Source organism: Typopeltis vanoorti, chromosome 23, assembly GCF_054136105.1.
Source record: "Typopeltis vanoorti isolate ZY-2024b chromosome 23, IOZ_Tvanoo_1.0, whole genome shotgun sequence".
Taxonomy (NCBI): domain Eukaryota; kingdom Metazoa; phylum Arthropoda; class Arachnida; order Uropygi; family Thelyphonidae; genus Typopeltis; species Typopeltis vanoorti.
The window spans coordinates 96,793,692-96,813,037 of record NC_143571.1 but is presented as its reverse complement, the minus strand read 5'-3'; the positions used below and the strand labels follow the sequence as shown (position 1 = coordinate 96,813,037).

At 37.1% G+C, this 19,346-nt stretch overlaps 1 protein-coding gene across 2 annotated transcripts in view; it reads left to right on the top strand.

The window, feature by feature from the left end:
• Positions 1-19,346, top strand: part of TBC1D23 (TBC1 domain family member 23) — a 417,318-nt gene that overhangs the window by 250,566 nt on the left and 147,406 nt on the right. For both annotated transcript variants that reach the window (XM_090412602.1, XM_090412603.1), the window contains exon 12: positions 19,092-19,225. In XM_090412602.1, the coding sequence (XP_090268728.1) occupies positions 19,092-19,225 (134 nt within the window). The remainder of the gene's footprint in view (positions 1-19,091; positions 19,226-19,346) is intronic.

Genomic DNA, 19,346 nt, shown 5'->3' with positions numbered 1-19,346 from the left:
GCATCCCCAAGAAACAGGAGACCAGACTTGAGCACAGTAATCCAGATGTGGGTGAATCAAGGCCTTATAAAGAGGAATTACAACTTCCACATCTCTACTTGTTAATGTGCTCTTCACTAGCCAAGTAATCTTATGTGCTACCTTAGCAATATGTCCTCTAAACTTTAACTTTATATCTACCACCACCCCTGAATCTCTAGCTTCATCCATTTCCTGGAGTACAGTGCCATCAATGTGATAAACAGCTTGTAATCTATTTATCCCAAAGTGCATAACTTTACATTTCTTGACATTAAACTGATACTCTTTATCTTTTACCCATACTGACAGCATATTTAAATCGTCCTGCAAGCTCTCCACATTGTCTTGATTAACTATTACTCTATCTAATTTCACATCATCAGCAAACAACCGAATATTTCCTTTCAGGTTATTTCCTATATTGTTTATGTATAAATTAAACAGCATTGGTTCCGGCACTGAACTTTGTGGCACACCACTAGTCACCTGCTTTTGCCTTGATTCTGCCCCTCCATATACCACCTTTTGATATTTGTCCAGCAGCCACCCTTTTAACCGCTTATCACTGTCATAGTCCCCATTTGTTCTCATTTTTGTAACAGTGTTTCATGTGGTTTTCTGTAAGATGCCTTTGCAAAATCATGTAGCCATTTCCATTATCCAACTCAGCTGTTACTCTATTATAAAAAGTTAGTAAATTACTAAGGCATGACCTGCTCTTCACAAAGCCATGTTGACCCTCATACAGTATCATATATTTATCACCCATTCTTGAATTCTCTTTTTTACCAATTTTTTCTGATACTTTTACCACCACGTCCAAGATACTGATCGGTCTATAATATGCTATCATAGTCTTAGAACTTCCCTTATGCAAAGGAATAATTTGCCCTCTTTCCACTTCCTAGAAACTCTACCAGAACTGAGATTTAAATTCAACGGCTTGAGCAAAAGGATTGCCAGTTCTCTTGCACATTCTCGTAAAACCCTAGCTGATATCCCGTCTAATCCCACAGCTGTATTTACATTGAGATTCTGCAATATCGTAAGGACCTCCAATTCATCCACCTCTGTTCCCACATTAGTGTCTGTCACATAGGTTAAATCAGTAACCTCACTAGGAAGATATTTGCTTGCAAAGTGGTCACTCAGTAACTCAACTATAAATATTCAGGATATTCAGAATCTTCAAAATCTTCTGGAACTAGTGAACATATACATAGTGAAAAAATGGGATTAAGAATAAATATCACCAAAACTAAAGTCATGGTCATAAGCAAGAAACTAATTCTTAATTCAGCACCTTCTTTAAACAGCAAACAAATAGAAAGAGTGACAACATTTAAATATCTATGATACTGGTTAATTGAAGAATGCATTCCATAAATGGAAATAAAAGTTAGAATTGAAATAGCAAGAAAAAATTTTCTCCTGATGAAATCAACAAATCAGCGCTGTGTAACCGCAATTTAAATTTAGAGCTTAAGAGTATGTATAGTTAAATGCTATGTATAGTCTGTACTGCTGTATAGTGCAGAAACTTGGAACTTGAAGACAACATTGATAATAATAAATAAATAAAAAGCTTGAAGTCTTTGAGATGTGGTTATTCAGATGAATGTTAAAAAACTAATTCTTAATTCAGCACCTTCTTTAAACGGAAAACAAATAGAAAGAGTGACAACATTTAAATATCTATGATACTGGTTAATTGAAGAATGCATTCCATAAATGGAAATAAAAGTTAGAATTGAAATAGCAAGAAAAAATTTTCTCCTGATGAAATCAACAAATCAGCACTGTGTAACTGCAATTTAAATTTAGAGCTTAAGAGTACGTATGGTCAAATGCTATGTATGGTCTGTACTGCTGTACAGTGCAGAAACTTGGAACTTGAAGACAACATTGATAATAATAAATAAATAAAAAGCTTGAAGCCTTTGAGATGTGGTTATTCAGATGAATGTTAAAAATCCCATGGACAGCAGAAACATTCAATCAAAAAGTGCTAGAACAACTGGAGGACATCACATGAACTTTTAGATATCATAAAAAGAAGAAAAACTGCATATCTTGGCCACCTACTTCGTAATAAAAATATAAAGTACTTCAATTGATTATAAAAGGGAAGATAAATTGAAGAAGAGGACAAGGAAGACAAAGAAAATCTTGGTTGGCAGATATCAGAAAGGCATTTGGATGAATTCTGAGGGACCATTGAAAGTGGCTGAGAATTGCTCAAAATTTGGCAAGGTTGTCGCCGACCTCGGATGAGAGATGGCACTCAAAGAAGAAGTCAAAGGCATTGCCAGTTCCATTGCATGTTCTCACAAAACCCTAGCTGATATCCCATCTAATTCCACAGCTGTATTTACAGTGAGAGTCTGCAGTACCTTAAGAACCTCCAATTCACCCACCTCTATTCCCACATTAGCATCTGTCACATAGGTTAAAGCAGTAACCTCACTACAATGATATACCCTTGCAAAGTGGTCACTCAGTAACTCAGCTATTTTATCCACCTCTGCATCCTGATGACCATCATGAGAGAAAGATCAACCTCAATAAGGTTTCTCTTTCATAGTCATTCTTTCTCTTACTTGCCACATATGAAAGATCTCTTTGGGATTTCCTTTTTTCTGCTTGGCTAGATTTTTCTCATAATCTGATGTTGCTTTCTTGCTGTGCTGGTCACCTTTCTTGCCTGAGCCTTGTACTGTTCATGAGTTTGCCAGTCATCTTTCTCCTTATATACCCTCCACAGCATTTTTTTCTTCTTCTGCAGCTCATGCTCAATTATATTACTCATCCATTTAACTTCTACCAGATTAACCCTCCTTATACAATTTAATACTGCTTCCTCTAGATGACCCTTAACTATATCCCATGCACTGCTAACATCCTTACCCTGCAGTATGCCATGTACAGATTTAAGCTTCTTCCTAAGCATGTCATAATTACCTGCCTTATAGTTCCACAAATATCCCTTCTTGATATAACATTCCTAATGTTTTACAATCTCTGAAGTCAAGACTGCATGATCACTTTCAATTGGAGGCAGTGTTGTCACCTTGGTTATGTATATCTCTTCTGATCCTATACCAGGACCAATACTCCACCCCTAGTTCCCTCCATCACATGCTACCTTAAGTAATTATATCTTAGCAGGTGTATAAATTCTATTTCCTTTGTGCTTTCTTTCAGTCTATTTCTCCATAGTTGAAGTCCCCTATAATAATCATTCAACCTGTACTCATTGTACTAATTTGGTGATGCATGTCTTCCAGATCATGTGCGGAACTCCCTAGCCTATAGCAACAACCAACTGTATATTGTCTTACTGGCCTTAATCTCACACCAGATTGCTTCAAATGAACAGCCACCTGCCTGTCTCCTATTCCTTCTGGTTGCAATTCATCTTCTGTCATGAGCAGTAATTCTCCTCCCATCCTATCTTCTCTATTTTCCTTGAAAATACTAAACTTTTCACATTCAATCCCTGTAACTACATCATCTGCTGTTACAGAGTCTCACTAATATCTATAACGTTTGGTAAGGTTGCACTAACCAATGCCAGAAACTCCTCCCTCTTGTTTCTGATACTTCTATCATTAGTATATAGAAACTGCAGCATCCCTTATTCCTCCATCTCCACCTTTACCTTCTGAATTGACCATCCTATTCAATATTTTTGCTTCAGAGACTAGATTCCTTACTTGGTCATTCTCACACTCACTCGCTTCATGGGTGCCTTCATGCAAAATCACTTCCTTCCACCTCAATTGCTTAAGTTTCCCTGAATTTGCACTACAACATGCTCGATGAACGAAGCTCTCTCCAGACACCAAAACCATTTAGATGCAGTCCATGAGCATTGTACAAATCCTACTTTCCATCAAACAGAGACCAGAGATCCACATATTCTTCATCATTCCTTTTGCACAATCTATGTAATAGCCTCATTGGCTATCAATGCCTTCCTCCTCAGTTCGTCTGTATCATGGCGTGATAGGAGACTTACAGGCTTCACCTTCTCGCTCTTCGGTTTTGCCTCTTTTAACAACTCCTTTACATCCTCCCTTGTGAAATACTTCTTGCCTCAAATCATTTGTATCAACCAAGATGGTCATTTCCTTTGACTTAACTTTTTGCATCTGTATGGCGTGGCTAATGTTGTGAATTTTTGTACCCGGGAAACACTATTTTGTCATACTTTCATTAAGTACTCCCCTGATCATTGAATCTCCATACATAATACATAATTTTTTCCTTAACTTGTTCTTCTTGTTTTGTCGTCTTTATTATTCCTTCGGATCACTGGTTTCTTTTTTTCAGTCCTATTTAACTCTTCCTGCTTCTGCAATTTTTTCAGTTTTGTGCTTTGTCCTTATATTGGGGTCCTTATTAATATATAACATTTATTTGAATGAAAATTGTTGATTGGAAGTTAGTAATGATATGATCTTTTTGTATAGTACTATCAGAATATCCTGTACTTCCCCTCAGGGTATATATCAGGAATTTGATGATGATTAAAGAACAGTTTATTGTATACACTACTTTATCATGAAATAATTGAAGCATACAGGTATTTTCAATATAATAATAGTCAGTTTAATTTGTTAATGAACAAGGAGATCTTAAGAGTTGCTTTTGGATCCTCATAATCATTTGATGTAATCAGTTTAAATTTACATGATAGTTTTGCAACACCTTGACCATCTTTACACTTCTTGATGATATTCAATTTCCATCTTGAGATCATTCTTATTGCACATATGTTTTTTTTTTTTTATGTTTGGAGTTTCTTATGTTTTCTTACAATAAAACAAACTCTAAACTGAAGAAGAAAGTGTAGTGCAGTAAGAAAGGAAAGTCTTGCTGTTTTAACATCAATTAGATATTTTTTTCTCATTGTAATTGTTTTAATGTAAAGATGAAGTATTTTGTTTTTGAAAAGAAGAAAATACTGCTTGTCAAACTAGTCATCCAAGAAGGTGGAATAGATGCTATTTTTATTTATTACAGTGCAGTCAAAACAAACCTGGATAATGATAGACATAATTTCATATTTTAGAGAATTGAATATGGAAAAGGGAAAAAAAAGTGGTGAGAAAAGAGTCAGAAATGTTAAATGACTGTCAGATGTGTGTGAAAAGGGAAATAGTGCTGTGGGGAATGTTTGTGAAAAATACAAGTATTGTAGAGAACAAAATGAGAACTCCAAAAATAAGTGAAAGCAAACATATCAGTTGGAAGAGAGCCAAGAAATAAGTATCCGTGTGTTGAGGCTTAAGTGCTGTGAGCAGGACATCATGTTGGATGCTTAATGGATTGTATACAGCACTCAGAAAGGATTAAAACAGAATTTAATACTTCCTATATTTCGTCTCAGTCACTGAGACATCTTCAGGGATTACAAAAAACTAATGTAACATATACACAAATACCACACAATACTAAGCCAACCATGCGGGTAACACTAAAGTCCTATCTAGGTGGAGTACCCTCTATGGGCAGTTGTAGGTGGCCTGGAATGTACGGTGGGATCTCTGATGATAAGTGTTTCCCAAATCTTAGGAAGCTTAATGCAACCATATTTATTTAGATTTGGTTGATTTTTGAGAGCTGCTGCAGATTCTAAAAATAGTCTCTCTTTTTGAATTTGCTGTGGTGGAGCATGGTGGTTTTTTCCAAGCGATAAAAATGACTATGGTCAGCCATGCCTGACTGACCATAGTCATGGTTGCAGATGTATGACGTATGTTCCTCTAGGCGAATGGTTGCTGATCTGCCTGTCTGTCCAAAGTATTCCTCGCCCAGTCTTCACCACCAAAAAGTAATTTTTCGTCCGGCCAATGCACTGTTCTCAGAAAATTATGGAAAGACAAAAGTATCGTCATCACCATAGCGGATAAGGGTAATGCCACAGTCATGCTTAATGCCATGGAATACAATCAAAAAATGGAGATCATCCTCAGAGATCGGTATACCTATATTCCACTAGAACACGATCCCACAAAAGCACAATTTAAAAAATTAAAAATCTTACTTTAAAAAGTATCTTCCTGGCCTCCTGACATTACGAAAAAACTCGAACCTTTCTGTTCTCATCCCCCCCGAATATACGGTTTACAAAAAATTAACAAACCCAATTCCCCACTAAGACCTATAGTAGATGCCACTAACGCACCTTGCTACACACTGTCAAAACAGCTGGCTAACTCTCTGGTCCCCTCACTGGACTTTCCACATCCTACATAAAAAACTCTACCCATTTTAAAACCCTAATAGAAAATCTAACCTTAAATAACACAGGCATATTGGTAAGCTTTGACATCTCCTCACTGTTTACCAATATTCCTTTAATTGATACCTTAACGCCTTAGAAAACGTTTTTCCTTCTGACATCGTAGATCTCTTTTCCTTTGCCATCAAGTGGAACCGATGGTTCCGCCCTCTCATCCTCTCTTGCCAATTTTTTTATATGGAAAATTTTGAAACACGAGCCATAGACTCAGTCCCTCTCAAACCTTCTATCTCGCTAAGAGATTTAGATGATGTGTTCTCTATTTGACCTCATGGCCCAGACACGTTAGACTCCTTCCTCAGTCATCTCAATAGCCTACATCCAAGTATCCAGTTTACTATGGAAAAGGAAAAGAACAATTGTTTTACCCTTCCTAGACACCTTAGTTACATGCCTTTCTAATGGTACACTTTCCATCACTGTATATAGAAAACCTACACACACATGCAGATACATTCACAAACTCTCCCACCACCACCCTGCCCAACAATATGGTATTATTAAAAATCTAACCAAGAGTGCCGACAATCTTTGTTCCAGTGGAACTGCCATTGCAGCTGAGTTCAACCACATACACAACACTTTCCTCTCCAATGGCTACAGCAATCACAGTATTAAAAAAAAAAAAATCAGTTCCTCCCCCATTACCTGGCCATTTCTTCAGAAAGAGTTAAGAAATGCAATGCTGTCACCATACCCTACATCCGTGGCACATCAGAAAAAATAGCCAAGATTTTAAAGTACAACCGGCACACAACATTTAAGCCCCACTACAAACTGGCTACCATTATCCAGTCTACAAAAGATCAGCTCCCTCTTCTCTCAGTGCCTGGAGTTTATAAAGTACCCTGTTCCTGTAAGCTGGCATACTTAACACGTTCGCTGCCACGCTACTTCGGCATGGTCTGTTCCCCTACGCCGAGCAATTTCACTTCTTCAAGGTCAGTACGATAATCTCGTTTCGGAGGTAAGCGTCCTACGAGTATACTCGTAGTTGGCTTGTGCAGAGCATATACGGTCTATGAGAATACACAGTTGTGATGCTAGCCCCACAAGCCAAGCCTTTTCACTTCTTCAAGGTCACTACAATAATCTCGTTCCCGGCGGTAAGCGTCATACGAGTATACTCGTAGCTGGCTTGTGAAGCAGGTTTACCCACTACGAGTATACTCGTAGTTGGCAGCGAACGTGTTAAACAGACAGGCAGATCACCAACCATCTGCCTAGAGGAACACAAGTCATACATCTGTAACCACAGCTATGGTCAGTCAGGCCTGGCTGACCATGTCTTGGATACAGCCCACTGGATCGCTTGGGAAAAAACCATCATGCTCCACCACAGCAAATTCAAAAAAGAGAGACTGTTTTTAGAATCTGCAGCAGCTCTCAAAAATCAACCAAATCTAAATAAATACGGTTGCATTAAGCTTCCTAAGATTTGGGAAACACTTATCATCAGAGATCCCACTGTACATTGTAGGCCACCTACAACTGCCCATAGAGGGTGCTCCACCTAGATAGGACTTTAGTGTCACCCACATGGTTGGCTTAGTATTGTGTGGTATTTGTGTATATGTTACATTAGTTTTTTTGTAATCCCTGAAAATGTCTCAGTGACTGAGACAAAATACTCTAAGTATTAAATTCTGTTTTAATCCTTTCTGGGTGCTGTATACAATCCATTAAGACTCTAACATGATGAACCAAGAAATAAGTAATGGAAGATAAGAATGGGGAGGTAGCTTTTATGATTGAAATAGTTCCATTATACCATCTTTCCCAGGACAAGCATGAGGAGCAATGTCTAGAGCATTTGGAGAAATGTCTGGCAAGTGGTTTCACAGAGAAGAGTAACAAAGGAGAAGCGAGAGGAACACACAAGGAGACGTATTGAAGAGCATAAAAGGAAAATGTTAGGGTGAGTCCATGATTAGAAGCATGCTTAATGAATGCATGCCTTCTGGTGCAACATTTTAATCTTTGCACCCTGAAAGATATTTTAATGTCATTAATTTTCAAAAAGGAAAAATAAAAATGTTAATAAATGTAGCTGTAACAAATAATTTAAAAGGTGATAAATATGAAAAGTGGGAGAATATATGAAGGAGTTACTGGACAAAGCAAAAAAGAAGGGTGAAAGAGTAAAGTTCACAAGTCTTGCCAAGAAATGTGATAGGAATGAATGGAGAGGTGATAGAATTTCAAATTAGTCAGTACATACGTGTATATAGGAAAAATGGTGCCAAGTTTTTAGATGTTTGGAGTGACTTTTCCAGACAAAAGGACATAACATGCTTGATGAATTGCACGTGAATCGATTTGAAGTTAAGCATCTAGAGAAAGTTCTGTTCGGAGAGAGAGAGAATTATCTCATTTAAAATCAGTGATATACTTTAGCTCTTAAGATGAAAAGTGGTATGTGTGCAAACTTTTTTTTTTAGGATTATGAGAATGAGAAAAATCGTAGAATGCTAAATGCAGTTTCTCTGGTCTCAAATCTGAATGAGACACTCATTAAAAGATTTTAGAGTACCTTTGGGCACAATGTGATATTGCAATGTGTATATATATATATATATAATAGTACTAGAAATATAGGGGGGGGGAGTGAAGAATTGGCATTATTATTATCATCCCAAGATCCCGTGGAGTAGGTCTCATCTAGGCGGTCCCTTTTGTCATACACACAGCTCATCATTTAAATACATTCAAATTCTCTGTAGACACAGTTTTGAATGATTGCATTCCGATCATTTACAACTCTCCATGCAAAAAACCTGCTTATCACTAGACTTTGCAAATTGCATCGTCTCAACCTTTCTTCATATTCAACATGCTAGAGATCAAAAACCATTTTGGTCAATTGCCTCTGGACTCTCTCCAACATCTCTTCATTCTTTGATGAGATGTTTGAAGAAAACCAGATGACCATTGATCTGTGCAAAAAATTAGTGTTTTTTGCTTGAATTTACAAAATAGTATAGACATTAGTGAGACTTGGTTGATTGACAGAAGATGATATCAGGTGGTAGAATATAAGGGACATAATTTCAGGGAGGATAGTTTTTTTTTTAATTTTTAATTTTATTTATTTATTTATTTTTTGATAATGACAGTAGAAGTTAAGCAGTAAGGTAAAGTTCAGAGAAGCAGTGCATTTGATGCTATTTTGTATGAGATAAAAGCCAATATGACAATATATGGTTGATCACTGCTATAGGTAAGGAGAAGCAAAAGGAGATATCGATGATATGCATTGGCAAAATTAGCCTAATAAGCATAGGGAAAGAAATCATTATTGGGGACTTAATCTGTTGTGGCACAGATTGGAAGAAGAAAAAATCAGATAAGGGAAGGAAATGGAATTTATGAAGCTGCTGATAGATACTTCTAAAACAGCATGTGATGGAAAGTACCTAAGTTTTAGAGTATTGGATTAGTTTATAGCATCAGACAATTTGTCGATAATTGAGATATACTACTTTGCCTCTGATTTGGGAACGTGATCATAGTCTTACCTTGAGAAGTGGCTAAGCATACAGAATTTTAATTTAAGTAGTGTTATATATTGAACTACAAAGCTGATAATTATGTGAAACTCAGAAAGCAGCTTGGATCATCAGAATAGTGGGAAAGGGTTAAACGATAATTGTTGAAAGGTATTACATTGAAATATCCAGGGTTATGCAGATAATTTGGGTGGATATTAAAAGGAATGAATAATATCAATAGGATTTTCAAACAAAAAAATACATAAATAAAATATTATAATTATATAATGAAAAAGATGATAAACAAACACATGAACAGTATAAGGTAAACAAGCAGAGTGATGACCATGATGAAAAAGATAATTTATTAGATTTAATTTGACAAGTAGGCGAAAGTAATCCCAAAGAGTTCATTTGTTGTATTACCATACATTGAATTTATTACCACACAATGAATGTAATGAATGAATGATCATGGAAGGATAACTAATGAATGATGATGATAAGGAGGTGACAAGGGTAGAATAAATAGAAATTACTGAGTGATCACTTTACAAGTGCATAATATAATGTGAATATAATGCAGTGTCTGGAAACAGATGGATATGAGACTTGAGGTGTATGAATTGGAGATGCTCAGAATATTAAGAAATTTCTATATGAATAAGTCATGAGATTGGATGAGATCTACTTGTGTTTTATGGGACAGTACAAGAGAAATGACAATTCCTCTAACTGAGATGTTTGTCTCAGACCCAACATTGTCCCCAAGAAATAGAAAGAGAAAAAGATAGTCCCATTATGTAAAGCAGGCTCCATGAAAGCTGTAGTAAATTATAGAGCAGTTAGTATCTCCAGAGTGGTAATCAGGTATTAGAAATATTGGTTAAGGACAGGATTCTAGAATGGGAAGATGGAAATATTTTCCATTATGGACAGCATGTGACTTTGTCAAGGGAAGGTCATGTCTTAGTAATAATCTACTCGCTTTCTACAATGTGTGTTTAACTTGATAAGGGAAAAATGCCTTCACTGTGATATTGTTGCTTTTATCAAAGACATTTGACAGGATAGTCACTCCGTAAAACCCTATTACATAAGTTGGTGTAAAAGGAAAATAGATATGAAAGAAAGTGGTGATGACAGACATTAGAGAGTAGTATGTTGGAGTTGTATCAAAGAGAAGGCAGATGACCCATGTGCCAGAAATTTGGGATGCTTGTGTTCAGTTTGTACATCAGTAATATTATTGGGAATGAATTTGGGGAGAGAGACAGAGGAAATATCTGGTTTGTTTATCAATAATGCTTCTGGTAGAAAATCTTGTACATTGGCTTTCAGTAAATTACAACATATACTGAATATTAATTATAATAACTTTAACTTTTGATATTTTGGCAAGATTACAATACCATCTTCAAGAATCATAGAACAATATATGCATGTAGGCACTAACACTGGATAAGTGATGCTGAAGAAAGAAAACCAAAGTCAGGTCTAGAGTACAATAGATATTCTCTGGTAGGATAAATTGGTAGTCTTGGCTGTTGCGCTGAAGATCTGAGGATGAATGCTTCCCAAATTTGGGGCAGTTTCTTGCACTCAAAATTTTAAACTTTGGAAAGTTTTTCAGGGCTGAGGTAGATTCCAGAAATAGCCTCTCATATTAGTATTTGTAGTACATGAGAAGCCTTCTTGCAGTGTGGTGGTGTCTAAAGCATGGTCAGCAAGTCCAGAGTGGCTTTAATGGTGTAATTGTCCATAGTAGGACAGTTCGCAATTGCATGGGACTTGGTAGACACCTGGTAGGTCTGGGTAATGTGGTGGTCTTTGGTGGAATTGATAACAGATGCCAATTTTTTGTGTGGTCTGTAAATGATTGTATTTACAGACCACACAAAAAACACTATAAAAGGTTGTATTTCGTTAGGATTTTCTTTAATTTTTTGGATGTACCCTGGATATATGGAATGGTGATAGATTTTGTGTAATCTCTGTTCTGAGGTGGGAGAGACAGGAGTTACTGTTATGGAGTTTTAATATTTTTTGGATTTTGCAAGGATTCTAGCCATTTACTAAGAAAGTGTTGAGAATGTAGTCAAGTTCAGTAGTTAGGACACTGCTATCAGAACTGATTAATTTTGTCCTCTTTTATAGGGTTTTTATTATTATTATTATTCAGGCTTCCATAGAGTCAAAAGACTCATCGTGAGAGGTCCTTCCTAAGAACATAAAGTCTGTCAAGACTAATCGAGGGGAGGCCCCCCCCTAAGAAACACAAAGTCTATCATACCACTCCTTAAACTCATTGACCGTTCTCGCTCTCACCACTCCATCAGGCAATGCATTCCACGGTTCAACCACTCTCCATGCAAAGAAACCACTCCTCACCCTCTTGCTCACAGTTTTCTTTCATAACTTCCAGGAATGGCCTCTTGGCATCACTCCTTCCCGCTGTTCAATCATATCACCTCTCCTCCTTCTATCCACCAAACTCTGCAGTCCACATTCCCTCAGCCCCATAACCAAAATTGTACAGTCCTGAAACCATCTTTGTCATCCGTCTTTGTACCCTTTCTACAGTTAATTTATCCCCTTCAAATCCTGGGGACCAAATCTGAGAACAATAGTCTAAGTGTGGTCTGATCAGAGACTTATACAACGGAATGATAACCCTTTTATCTCTGCAGGTCATTGTCCTTCTCATAATTGCAGCAATCCTCTGTGTTACCTTCACCACCTTTGCAATATGTCCCCTAAATTTCAGGTTTTTATCAATCATCAACCCCAGATCTCTTGTCTCCCCTACTTCCTCCAGTATAACTCCTCCCATTGATGTTTCCCAAACCTCAAGACCTTACATTTTGCTGCATTAAACTGATACCTTCCTTCATTTGCCCATCTATCTAGCTTATTCAAATCCTCTTCTAGGGCTACCACACCTGCACTATTACTAATAATCCTTCCCATCTTTGCATCATCTGCAAACAACTGAATAACCCCTTGCAATCCACTGGCAATGTCATTGATATAAAGGCTAAACGATTTAAGGTCCTAGTACTGAGCCCTGTGGGACCCCACTTGTAACCCTCTACCTCCTTGAAACTGCTCCACCATACACAACTCTGTGGCTGTCTGATAGGCATCAATCCTGAATCCAGTTGACCAATCTGACATCCAGATCCATGTGCTACAACTGAAATAGCAGCTTATCATGTGGCACCCTGTCAAATGCCTTCGCTAAGTCTAAGAAAATTGCAGTATATGCCTTTCCCTCATCTAATGTTCTTGTAACTTTATTATAAAAGGCTAGCATGTTGCTAAAACAAGAGCGCCCCTTCACAAATCCATGTTGACTCTCACAGATAACATTACCCTCATCTGTCCAATGCTGTATGCGGTCCCTCACTGCTTTCTCCAAGATCTTAACAACTACTGATGACACACAAACTGGCCTATAATTAGACACTTCCAGTCTGTTACCACCCTTATGCAATGGCACTATCTTACCTTCCTTCCATTCCCTGGGCACCTTTCCCACAGCCAGACTTTCATTGAAAAGCCAGGTTAAAGGCACTGTCAGTTCTCTAGCACATTCTCTCAAAACTCGTGGTGAAATACCATCCAGTCCCAAAGCTTTACTGACATCCAGAGTACTCAGTATCTGAAACACACTCTCCTCCTGTACCTCTAAACCTTGAACCTGCCCTATCCCTCTAGCATTAAAACTGACTCCTCCAGGATGAAATACTCCAATCAAGTGTTCATTGAACAATTCCACTATTTCCTCTGTTCCCATTTTTATCCCTCAGTATCATTCTTCCACAGTCATTTCTCCTCCTACTGCCCACATTGCTAAAAAAATTCCCTAGGATTTTCTTTGGATCTTAGGGCCAATCTCCTCTCATATTCCAGTTTCGCCTTCCTTACCACACTAGTCACTCTTCTGGCCTGTGTCTTGTATTCTTCATGCGTCTTCTCTTCACCTGTCTCCTTATATCTCTTCCGTAGCCTCTTTTTCGTATGCAATTCCTGTTTAATATTGTTTGTCATCCACTTTACTCCAAATTGTGTTCTCTTCTTCACTCGTGGTATGCAACTTACCATCATTGCTGCTAACAAATATTCTTTCACAATTTCCCACGCACTAATGATATCCCGGCCTTCCAATTCATCCCTCCATGAAACTTCCCAAAGTTGACATCTAAGACTATTACAATCACCTGCTTTATAATTCCAAATACGTTCCCGTCTCTTTGATACTCCTGCATGTCTATTCATCTTCCAAGTCAATACCACATGGTCACTCTCTCCAACTGGTGGAAGAGATGTCATCTCAGTTATTATCAACTCTTCTGATGCTGTGACCAAATCCAAAACTCTTGAATCTCTTGTTCCCTCTGTTACATGTTACCTAACATATTTGTCCCTCAAGAATTCTAGAAATTCCATTCTCCTATTGCTACATGCATCTTCCTCTCTCCAATTTATACTGCTGTAGTTAAAATCTCCCATAACAATCATTCTTCTTGCACTTTCCAAACTTAACTGTCTAAACATCTCCTGGTACCCATCCTCTGTGCTCCTGGGTCTGTAGCAACACCCCACTAAATATCCTCTCTTGCCTACCTCTAATTCACACCACATGCTCTCAAAATCATTTGTCTCACTTCCTTCCAAAGCCTCCACTCTTAGAGGACATAGGTCGTCACTCATCATAAGCAGTATCCCACCACCACGCTTTCCCCTCCTATCCTGCCGAAAAATACTGTACCCAGCGACTTCTATTCCTGTTATTATATCCTCTTCTGTCAACCATGTCTCAGTGATCCCAATAATTTTTGGCCTGGGTGATGCTATCTGCGCCACCAATTCCTCTCCCTTATTCCGGATACTCATGGCATTAATATGAAGCATATAAATGCCATTGTTTCTATACCCAGCATTATCCCCTCTAGACTCCACTGGGCTCAGTGTTACCTGATGTCGTCTCCCTTCTCCCACGTATCCATTCCCACAAGAGGCCACCCCTGCTATCATCCTCCCTGGGACACACACTGACTCGTGCAGAACAGCAATCTCTCCAGATGCCTACGTCCTTCCTCATTCAAATGTAAGCTGTCTTTTGCATACAATTCTTCTCTTTCTTCAAATGCACTCCAAGCATCCACATATACCAGTCCTCTCTTGTCACACATTCTGGCTATTATGTCATTCAATATTACTGCTCTTCTGCTCAGCTTGTCATTATCATTCCTAGGCAACACGCACACTATTTTTTCTCTCTCTGTCTTCTTCCGTACAGCTTCAAGCAAAAATCTCATATCTCTCGCTGCCCGACTTACATTACCACTCAAGTCATTTGTTTCTACCATCATAATCATCTCATCCACCCTTTCACCTCTCTTAATTTCCATAGCCATCCTTTCTCTGGCAAACACTCCTCATGCATTCTATCTTGAACACCACGGATCATTGAGTCACCATACATTATACCTCTTATCATTCCCTCTCTCCTATTGTTTCCATTCTCTCCTCTTCTATCATTCCCATAGGTCTCTCTCTCTCATTCCCTCTCCTCTACTGCTATTCTCTCTTCTAGCATTCCCATACCTCTCTCTCTCTCCTACTGGTTCCATTCTCTCCTCTTCTAGCATTCCCATACCTCTCTCTCATTCCATCTCTCCTACTGTTTCCATTCTCTCCTCTTCTAGCTCTTCCATATCTCTCTCTCATTCCGTCTCTTCTACTGTTTCCATCCTCTCATCTGCTAGCATTCCCATACCTCTCTCATTCCCTCTCTTCTACTGTTTCCTTTCTCTCCTCTTCTAACTCTCCCAAAATTCTCTCTCTCCCCTAATCTGATTCGCCTTGTGTTTATCTCTTCCATTCTCCTAATCTTATCTTTCATACTTCTGCTCTCATTCACAATACATTCCACTTCCTCTTTCAGCTCATCTATCTCCCTCTGCAGGTCAGTCACACTTAATCTAAATTCACTCTCCCAAATAAAACCATCTCCTTAACTTTCACAGTCACTCACGCCTTCCACACTATCAACTATTATTTTCTCATTCATATATATATTTTTTTCGTTCTCTCCTATCACACTACTTGTCTTCCTACATTCATTCCCCTTTCCTGGAGTAACAAGGTTGGATATTGATATTTCTAATGCACTTATTTCCTCCCACTGCCTGCATTGTGCGCACATACGCTCTCCGCTCTCTTTCACAAGCCACATATCCAATTCCCAAGACGCATACATGCCGCAAGTACTGCATGCCACAAAGTCCCTTATGATATTGCTTATAATAGAGTTATTATAGAGTTCTTAAATGTTCTTATAATCCCATATTGTTGAGAGGAGAGTATCACTGATGTTAAACTAGGAGAACAACAGTTAAAGTGCATAAAGTTAATAAAATATCCTGCAGAATGATCTAAATGGTCTATTAGACTGGTAGTTTGGACAAAGAATAATGTCAGCCATTTCATTGTCAAAATATGAAGTCATCCAAGTAGGAAAAATCAACAGACTGTGTATGCATGCATTTGATGGAACTGAACTTAAAAAATTGAATGGAGCAAGGGATTTGGGAGTAATAGTGAACATTTTTGAAGTTCAGAGGATATATTGCAAAAGTGGGCAGAATATCTCAAAGAATCACTTGGATGTTAAAACTAGTAGATAAGGAAGGTTATCCCTCCTTTTATATCTCTGACATGGCCAAATCAGGACTTATGCACAGATTTGTTGTCTTGGTAAGTGGATGTGTTGAAAGTTTATTTTTCACTTCGTTAGACTATAATAAATTTAGTTTAATCATTTATCCAAGTGTGAGCAAACAAAGTTTGCGCCTGAAAGTATCTTCAGGACTGGGGTAAGGTAGTACAACACCGGGCAACTCATTGCAAAGGTGGAGCAAGCTTACATCAATCTTATCTCAGTATCTCCCATGTAAGCTTGCTCCACTTTTGCAACGAGTTGCCCGGTGTACTACCTTACCCCAGTCCTAAAGATACTTTCAGGCACAAACTTTGTTTGCTCACACATGGATAAAGGATTAAACTAAATTTATTATTGTAAGTGGATGTGGTTAGTAGAATGCAGAAGTAAATGACCTAAATGGTGATATGCCATGGAACATGTAATTGTTAAACTGTGAATGAAACTATGTTGTGTATTTTGTTTTGTTTTTATTCACATTTAACATTGTTTATTAAATATTAATCATGACTTGTATAAAAGTTATTTATTACTCCTTATTTAAGAATTATTAATTATTTATTCTGAACTTAATCAGCTATTAATTTATTAAACAATAATATGTGTATAATTTATTATAACTTATATATATATATTTTAACATGAATATTATTATAGTTATCTGTATACGAAATGAAAGAGTTGATTAAGTAGCTCTAATATTCTATTTATTGTGTTTTTATTAACTCAATGTAGTGGTATAGCCTTATGTAACATTAACGAAAATGTTTACGTTTATTTGTTGTCATGGAAACGCATGAAGTAAACGAGCGCGAGTGGAACAGAGCGTGAGCGGGGAGAAGGAATAATAAAAAAAAAAAAAAGGTAACAAGGAGAGAGTGGAGAGGGAATTTTTGAAGTGAAAGGAAGCAAGGGTATAAACTAGAGAAGTGGAAGTAAATGAAAGGTTCTCAAGGGCAAAAGTTAAAAGGGGATAATATTTATAAGCGAGCAAGGACGAAGTGAATCTTATAATTAGCTGAAGGTGAAGTCAGCAGTAATAATAAAAAGAAATTAATGCCGTAATCGGATAATATAAAAGGCTGGACGTTCAGTGAAGAATTCTGAATAAACCCAGTTAGTCTAGAATTGCGACTTATTTCTAATTTGCCCTAAGGAGAACTGCACAGTGTTTAATTGGTTAATGAGTGGTAACAAGGATAATTAAAGTACCCTACAGTTGATGTCTAGAGTTCTGGAACGCGATTAATAGTGTTTTAGTTATAACTGTGGATAAGTCTTATAGATGTGTTCTTAAGTGAAATAAATATATTTTAAAAGTATACTCACAACGTAATTGATGTACTAGGAACTATTTCTGGTAAGGACTATCATATTGAATTACTTCAATGCATGAAGAATTGAGTGTTAATTACACTACGTTTAACCTAACTTTAACTGTGGAAATTCTTCGAAATTGAGAATTGAAGATAAGAATTGCTTGAGAGATATTTACAGCTATTAGTGCCTGCAATGTTTTTAAGCTTATAGCATGGCTGAGAGATGTGTGGAAACTAATTAGATAGGAAGTTCTATTATGTTTAATTAAGTGTAGGAACTTTGTGACTCAGAAACTGAGAAGGTGTATATGAAGGTTTGGAAGATTGTACTAATGTGATTGACTTGACCTAATGTTTAACTTGATTCTATTATTTAAAATTAGAAGTAGAATTTATGTATGTGTTATATAGCTTATATTAAATGTTTCATTTTGTTAATCTAATTATTGTGTTTGCCTGAATTCCTTTTTATTGCACCGTTCACAAAAATTCGAATCTTGTGGGAATCCCAAGTGGAAAACAAATACTTCGGCCAGAATGAATGAGGAGACTGCTAACTAACTATGAATTGATCCTGCTATTTTATATAGACTTATCTAAGGATAGAGTGGCGCAGTATAATAGAAATTTCTCTACCCTTAGATTGGTGATCAATTTACAATTAGTTGTGTTTTATTTTATGAAAGTGACTTATAACAAGATGGCGGATTCGAACATGAAGAGAACAACGTCACGACATAATTGTGATGTAGATGCATTTAATATGATAGGTAGAAATGATGTGCTGTGTTAAGAAGCATCTCAGTTATTAAAGGAATGTTTGTAGATGCTAAAGAAATATTTAAGTACATGACTTGACAGGAGTGAACCAAGATTCCCCCTCCCCCTTGGGAAGTGTGTAAATGTGTAGACAGTAAGAACTTAGATTAGAAAAGGCTAGTTTTTTGCTTTTAGATTGGTAAATGTGTGGAATGGTTTTTGCAAAGGTGGTTTGAGTGTCTTCTTTGCAAATGATTTTAAGGAGAGTTATGATAGCATTATATGAATAACAGTTAAGTGTGGTCCTCCCACTCTAATAATTAAAAAGTAATACCTTACAAATAGTTTCATCTTAATTGTTATTTGTATACAAGTGCTTAGGTACCCACATGCATGTAGCTTTATTATTAATTTCTATATATTTGCTTTATTATTTACTATTTCATTTTGCTTTTCTTTAGCTCTTCACAGTCTTCTAATTGAAGATCTTGATGCAGGATTATCTGATCACAATCCAAAGACATGTATCCAGTGCAATATAATAACTTCTGATGCTAATATGATGGAAACTGAAGAAATTTCATTTATAAACAGGGTATGTCATTGGTTAATTGTTGAAGAAAAATGTAATCGATTTTTCATATTCATGAGTTCTGGATTTCTGATTTTGGCTATTTATAACATTGCCACTCAAACATCTGCCCATTTCATAACTT